The sequence below is a fragment of the Plectropomus leopardus genome, chromosome 13 (genome assembly GCF_008729295.1).
Source record: "Plectropomus leopardus isolate mb chromosome 13, YSFRI_Pleo_2.0, whole genome shotgun sequence".
Classification (NCBI taxonomy): domain Eukaryota; kingdom Metazoa; phylum Chordata; class Actinopteri; order Perciformes; family Serranidae; genus Plectropomus; species Plectropomus leopardus.
Genome location: NC_056475.1, coordinates 3,660,533 through 3,667,731, shown reverse-complemented (window position 1 = coordinate 3,667,731; position 7,199 = coordinate 3,660,533). Strand labels below are relative to the sequence as shown.

At 39.5% G+C, this 7,199-nt stretch overlaps 1 protein-coding gene across 1 annotated transcript; it reads right to left on the bottom strand.

Annotated features, from left to right (window-relative positions):
• Positions 1-311: 311 nt before the first annotated feature.
• smfn (small fragment nuclease) lies at positions 312-4,871 on the bottom strand. Its single transcript, XM_042499409.1, has 7 exons — positions 4,567-4,871; positions 3,553-3,636; positions 3,387-3,464; positions 3,008-3,119; positions 2,807-2,915; positions 2,040-2,093; positions 312-779 (listed from the first exon to the last, which is right to left on the bottom strand). Exons 1-7 carry the CDS (start codon positions 4,831-4,833, stop codon positions 656-658), a joined length of 828 nt encoding a protein of 275 aa, XP_042355343.1. The 5' UTR covers positions 4,834-4,871; the 3' UTR covers positions 312-655.
• Between the last annotated feature and the right edge of the window lie 2,328 nt (positions 4,872-7,199).

The window sequence follows — 7,199 nt, the reverse complement described above, 5'->3', positions numbered from 1 at the left end:
CATCTAGTGTTGCTACAGGTCAACAGTACACTGCTGTATACACAATTTATCACACACTACTTCACAATTTTAGTTTGACAGTTAAAAAGAAACTGAAATACTGCATAATCAGTTTTTTTCCAAAACATTTCAGGTTTGTTTGTTTCACATCAGCCATTCTGTGAATTGCTCTAGCATTTCATTGGATTGCACTGTGGGACAAAAACACCACCATAATCAATAAATAAAATGTTGCACAAAATATGTGTGTTTAATCCGAACCATTGGTGTGTGGTATTTGTTTGAGGAAGGAGACGCTGGATCAACGACCGTTTCCTCAGGGATCACGGTTTATTTGGTTTCATTTTTAAAAACAAGGGAAAATGAAAGTCAATCCCAGACTGAAGATAAATAAATACAAAACGGCAAGGTCACTTTCAAACGTTCCTCTCTTAAACTTGGAAAAATAGGTTTCTTTTGAATAAACTGTTACAAGAATCTTGCTCCCTTTGATGAAACCTCTACATTTTGAACAATATTGAAACAAAGGATCATTGGGCTGCTAAATGTGAAAAGAAACTAAAATCAGTGAATCACAGATCTAAATGGTTGAACTGCTTTCTTCAAGAAATGCAGCAACGCAACTATAAATGCTCTGCAGTCTCATTCGCACGTGCTAACTGTTGTTGCTGCCTCCATTTTCTACTATCTTGCGCTTCTTCTCGTCTGTTGTGGTTTTGAAGACGTGTTCTCTGTAGTACTGCAGCTCTTTAATGCTTTCCTGGATGTCATCCAAGGCTCTGAAGGGAGGAAGGAGGGAGAAACCAAATTAACTGCATTCCCTGTATTATGCATATTCCTCTCAACTTTGAGCTTAAAGGATCATTTTTGATTCAACTCGGAACTCATTTTCGCAGGTTTTGCTATCAGCTGTGTTCGTTATGATACCCGTGTTCTTACCAGCTTAATTACTGAGATCTGGCAGCGTGACATTACCACTGAGGAGAAGTCCACTGAGGCGGGAAACATGATCAGACTGGTTTTAAACAAAGCCCCCGGCTATTTTAATGTGTTTTCAAGAGAAAACAAAGATGAATGGTGAAGTTATTACCCAAACTGTCTGTTCAATAAATCTATCAGAGTTTGTAGACCCACTTCCTGCTTCAACTTTGACCCCCTGTTCTTACTGGAGTTGCATAGTCTTCCTGTACAATGGAGGCTTAGAAATGACATTTTACTTCTAATTTAATTTCCAAAGAAAGCGGTTACATAATGTAGAATAAACTGTTGGTTTGTTTCCAGCCTGTCTGTCTGACTCTGCTGCAGTGATGCCAAAGACGTCAGCAGTGACTGTGGGGAGGACGCTGTAAAAACAACTGACGGCAAAAAGGCCGAAACTGCAAAACGAAATCAAACAAACAAACAAAAATAGTCATCTTTTACATCAGGGATACTCAACTTGCTTTGCTTGGCCACTTTTGCAAAATCACAGGAGGCCAGGGGCCAGTCACAGCAGCCCAGTAGAGGTTTCTGGGATTTTAGGACATTTCCAGGATATGAGCACATTTCTAAGATTTTCGGAGAATTCTATGGTTTTAGGAAATTTCTAGGAATTTAAAACATTTCTAGGATCTTTTCACATTTTTAGGATTTTAGCAAGTTTCTCAGAATTTAGGACACTGCTAAGATTTTAGGACATTTCCAAGATTTTATCACATTTCCAGGATCTTATCACATTTTTTAGGATTTAAGCAGGTTTTTAGGACATTTCTTGGATTTTAAGAACACTTCTAGAACTTTAGGGAAATTAGGATCTTAGCTAGGACCTCTGTTGGGGGGTGTGGAAGATCTTCCACTGGATGTTTTATGCACTCTGACAGCTTCTGTATACTAAGAATACAAAAACAATTCCCTGTGCGAATCGCTTTATTTTTATTGTGGATTAGAAAATGGTTTGGGGGCCACCCGGCATCCTATTGGGGGCCAAATTTGGCCCGCAGGCCGCAAGTTGAGTGTCTCTGCTTCACATGATTCTGTTGATGTGTTTTTGCATCATATACCTGTGGGCTGCTTTCTTGAGAGGCACCTTTTTGTACTCCTCTGGAAACCACCGTCTGTAGACGTTTAAAGAACAAAAATAAAGCACTTTTATGTAATAATACTGTCAGACTGAAGAGAATACTGTACTGTCTTTAAGTTATGCTCATTTACTGCTTAGAAGAGATACTTTAACTGAGATACAAAACCTACTTGACAGAGTGAAACTAAAACTCTGCTTTAAAGGCCCAGACACAACAAGCCGATATCAGACAACAAGCGGCATCATGTTTCCTGTGTCTCGGCCAAAAAGTTGCATAGGAAGACACCAAACCTCAGCCAGCACATACATTCATCTGCTCGGTGTGTAAAGATTTAAGGAGATTTGGCGTCTGAGAGGACTGCAGATCACAACCAGCTACAACTTGTTTATTGTTCAGCAGATTTTTATCCGGCGCCGATTTATCTGCAGAAGTTTCTCAAACAAACCAGGTGATTAAAACTGATAAATTTACTAATTATAGCAGTTTCAAGTACCTGCTTCCTGTGTAGATATAAATGACTCATTCTCAGGTCATGAAAACAGAGTTGTTATTTTCAGGTGATTATGCACGAAAGAAAACACACTTGTTATATTAAAACCCCACTTCTGCCAATATATCCCTCTAAATCCTGCACACCGGAGCTTCAGCTGCAGAGAATTCACATTGGGTAAGCTAAGAAAGCTGAGAGACAAATGTGGGAAACTGCAACTTTGCAAAACAGCACAAACAGCCACACAAAAACTCACCTGCAGAGCTCCTTAATGGTGCTGACGTCAATGATTCTGTAGTGGAGGTGGTACATAAACTGTGGCATGTACTTGTCCAGGAACTTCTTGTCTGCGTGCACAGAGTTACCTGCAGGAAGAGGAATCATAGGAGACGCCTGTAAGAGTGAAACCAGTTGAGTAACATCACAGTTGTGCAGCTGGTAATAAAAAGTAGCCCACCGGCGAGAGGACAGGATCCAGGCGGGGTGTGCTGTCTGACGAAGGACAGGAACTCATACTCTGCTTGTTCCAGGGTGATTTTACTGTCCTTTACAGCCTGCGTTAGTCCTGACTGAGACACAGACACACAAAACAGATTTATTCTCTTACAATACTGTAAAAGAATGATATGACAAAAACAGAGAAACAGTGAAAAAGCAGCATGGAGGCCAGTGAAAATGATATAATTGTCACTTCTTTTTTAATATCTGTTATTTATTCAGTCTCTCTTTCAGACTCTGACTAATTTAGAGTTTAAAATTTGCAGCTTAGTGCAAAAATCGCTTTACACCCTATTTTATTTTCTATCTTCAAAGCTGCTGACCACAAGACATCTTACCTTCCCATGATGCTCTTTACACCACTCTGACATCCCGTCCAGCAGCTCGTTTGGCTGGTTAATTATCAAGTTGGGCCCCTGTCAACCGAAAAAAGGACAATTTTAACTGCTGAGACAGATTTAAAAGAAGCAGCAGTCGAATATTTTGCGTAAATGTTTGTGTTACCTCGGCCAAAATGTTCAAGTCAGAGTCTGTGATGATGCACGCCATCTCAATGATCTGGTCCTTCTCGATGTCCAGACCTGTCATCTGAAAAAACAAAAAAAACAAAAATTTTTTTCGCTTGTCACAACATTTTGTAAACTATGTTTTAATAAAGGTGTGATGTAAATAAAGTCATGACTATTATTATTAACCCTTTAACATCATTTTTTCAAATTTTAACTGCAGTCTTCGCGGTCAAATACCATCATTATGCATCATGCCTCCACTATCAGTATACACACGGGACTCTTATCAACACCCACAGTATTTGCACGTAACATCACATGCTATCACAGAGTGCATTTGGTCATTTTACACCTATCACTACATGATATGCTGTTGTTACCATTATTGCTGTGCATCTCTCCCGCTCTCTCTTTCCCTTTCTTTTTTGTCATTATTGTAATTTAATTGTTATTTATTTGTCCATCCTGGAGGAGGGATCCCTCCTCAGCTGCTCCTCCTGAGGTTTCTTCCATTTTTTGCCCCGTTACAGGGGTTTTTGGGGAGTTTTTCCCTGGCTTTAGAAATAAAACTGAATTAAATTTGAAGAGGCCTATTACAGCAATACTATCTGTGGGCGTTATTTTGTGCGTCATTATGTTGCTTTAAAACCATAGTAATCAAAGACAAGTGATATTTTTGGAAAACACAAAGCATGATACAGCAAATCTAAGCTGAGTCACGTCCTAAATTTATGGCTAATATGTCATAGCTTACCCCCCACGGGGTTTACTGCCAAACTACACCGTCATTTTAGCATAATCCAAAACTGTCATTTAAAAACTACACAACTAGCATATCTACAAAAAACCTATTTAGCCTCATAATGTTTTGGCATATGAAGGTAGTTAGCCCAACTGACGTGTTTTCCCACGTTAGCTAACGTTTAACCTTTTGTTAGCTTGGTGTGGCTAATGTTAGCAAACTGACATGATGTTAACGTATAAAAGCCGGTTTTAAGCGGTGACTTGCCTCCAGGTCCACCCAGACCATTCTCTGGGACATGGCAGAGGACGACATGCTGAGTCTTCTGGACACCTGGACGTCAAAAATGGATCCAAATGTGGACGTGAGGGGGTTTATAAGTCGGCTGAACGGTGCGGTCTTCTGTGAGACTCTACTGAAGTGAGAGACAGACGCTGCCTGGCTGCCGGACCGGAGGACGGGCTGTGTCCTCCTGCAGAGACCCTGCAGGGTAACCAGAGTCCATGCCGAAGCTTTCCGACACACTGGCATCATGGGCCGCCGGCTTCTTCTTCTGCTGCTCAAATATGCGGCAGGCGCACAAACAGCGCATGCGTTTGTTGCCCTCTGCAGGTTGTTTGTTCAATTACATCGATAGAGGTTATAATATTTACATTTACCAAAGTGTTTAACGCTTTGGACCCTGAAAACACTGGTGCGATTTTTTCAAAAAAATCATAAACATTGGAAGAAGGCAGTGATCAGCTCTGTGAGAAATGTTCCACAAATTGCAAGGAAATAGATTTTTTTAAATTATTATTATTTCTAAAAATGCCAGGGAAATGCCAAGAGGAAAAAAGAAAGAAAAAAGCTAGGGGAAAACTATATTTACGACTATGATAATGACATATTTAAAATTATGTTACAGCATTATTATGGTTATAAGCACTTTCTCTGGGTCTTGTTTTCAGTGTTTGTGTTAATTTCTTTTCATTTTTTTTAAAAAAAAAATTTGTTTTATTTATTTTTAGGTAATTTAGGGGTAATTTCTTTTTAAGTTGCTTATTGCCCTCTTCCCATTTTTCCCCAAAGAAATCAAGCCAATTAGCTCTGGTTTCAAAGGGTTAAAGCTGCACTCACTGGTTCCCTTCGGACATTTTAAGGCTGTTTCAGGACTTCTGTATGTTAGAATTTATGGATTTTTGTGTTTTATATTGCTTGTTTAGAATTGTATATTTTGAATTTGTCATTTTTGTTTTTTGTTGTCCATCTGTTACTTACATTGCTGCTTGTCTTGGTCAGGGCACTTTTAAAAGGGAGATTTTTAATCTGAGGAGGTTTTTGGGAGGTTAAATAAAGGTTAAATAAAAAAATATTATTATTACTAATACAACTAATAATAATAATAAATATTATATTTCAATGCATGATATTCTGACAGCTCATTTTGCACAGAGACTCACAACAACAATGAAAAAGGGGCAAAACAGTCCCAAACAGACTCAAAATGGCTACAATGAGATGCAAAGCAATCCCAGAGAGACTCAAAATGACCCCAGACAGACTTGAAATGATTATAGATTGTTGTGAAACAATTGCAGACAAACTCAAAAGACTTAAAAAGCTGGAAACTACAAAGAGATGCAGAACAACTACAGCTACAGAGGTGCAAAGAGATACACAACAACTACAAAATGATCCAAAAAAGCTGCAAAGAGACAAAAAGTCTCACAACAACAATGAAAAGGGCCAAAACAATTACATGACTCCAAATGACTGCAAAGCAATTACAGAGAGACTCAAAATGATGACAAAGAGATGCAAAGGAACGGCACTGAGACTCAAATGACTTTAAAGAGATGGAAAAACACGTCAAAGAGATGCAAAGCTACAAACAGATTCAAAATGACTACAAAGAGACGTGAAGCAGCTGTGAAGACAATCGTGATTCTGACGAGAAAAAAAGCAGCTACAAAGAGACTTGAAATGACTACATAAAGGGGCAACAAACAACCCCGAACACAAAAAGTACAAAGAGACACAAAACCACAGAGAGATGCATAAAGACAGAGTTGCAAAACAACAACAAAAAGAGACTTAACAACTATAACATCGGTGGGTTTTGCTCCTAAGGAGGAGAGGTGCTGGGGACATTGTCTCATAATCCGCCCATGACTGTAGGGACTTTACCCATATTAGATAAAGTCATAGTCTTTTGTTTTTTGTGCGCTATGAGCCCTTCCTTTGAGACAGTCACGATTCTAACTAGAGAGATAAGCAACCTTGCAAATTAGAAATCTTGACAGAACCACCCAAAAGACGAAATAATGTAGGCTACCACCTAACTACAAAAATAATATTAGTTTGTCATTTCCAGGGCAGCACACAAAGCACGCTCCCTTTTTTTTTTTAGAAAAACATTAAAGCTAAACATATACTCTGTACTCTGATTAATTTCAATTTATGCCAAGAACTGTCAACAGCACTGTTCCCTTTCCTCACCTCTAACGTCTGCTGTATAATCAGACAGGCGTGTTTGATGTTACTCCCTTTGGAAGATTTTCTCTTTGGATCGGCTTTCTAGATGAGCATTCACAGCCATTTACTGATATCCCTCCCGGATGCACTCTGCCCAACATAAATGTGTGATTACCAGCCGAGATGCTGCTGGTAATTGAATTGGACGGAAGGGCTCCTTTGGTCAATCACAGTCACGAGGGACGAATCGTCCATCATAACATCCGTGCAAACACAACACGACTCGATGGACTTCACCATGCAGGCGAAGGCGCACATCGCACTGCAGCCCATCAAGACGTCTGACAAATGGTCATCAGCCGTATGCCCTAATTAGTAAAAAGAGAAGGGAGAGGGAAGGGGGACAGAAAAGCCCCCACACATGTATGTTGGAAGGATCATTA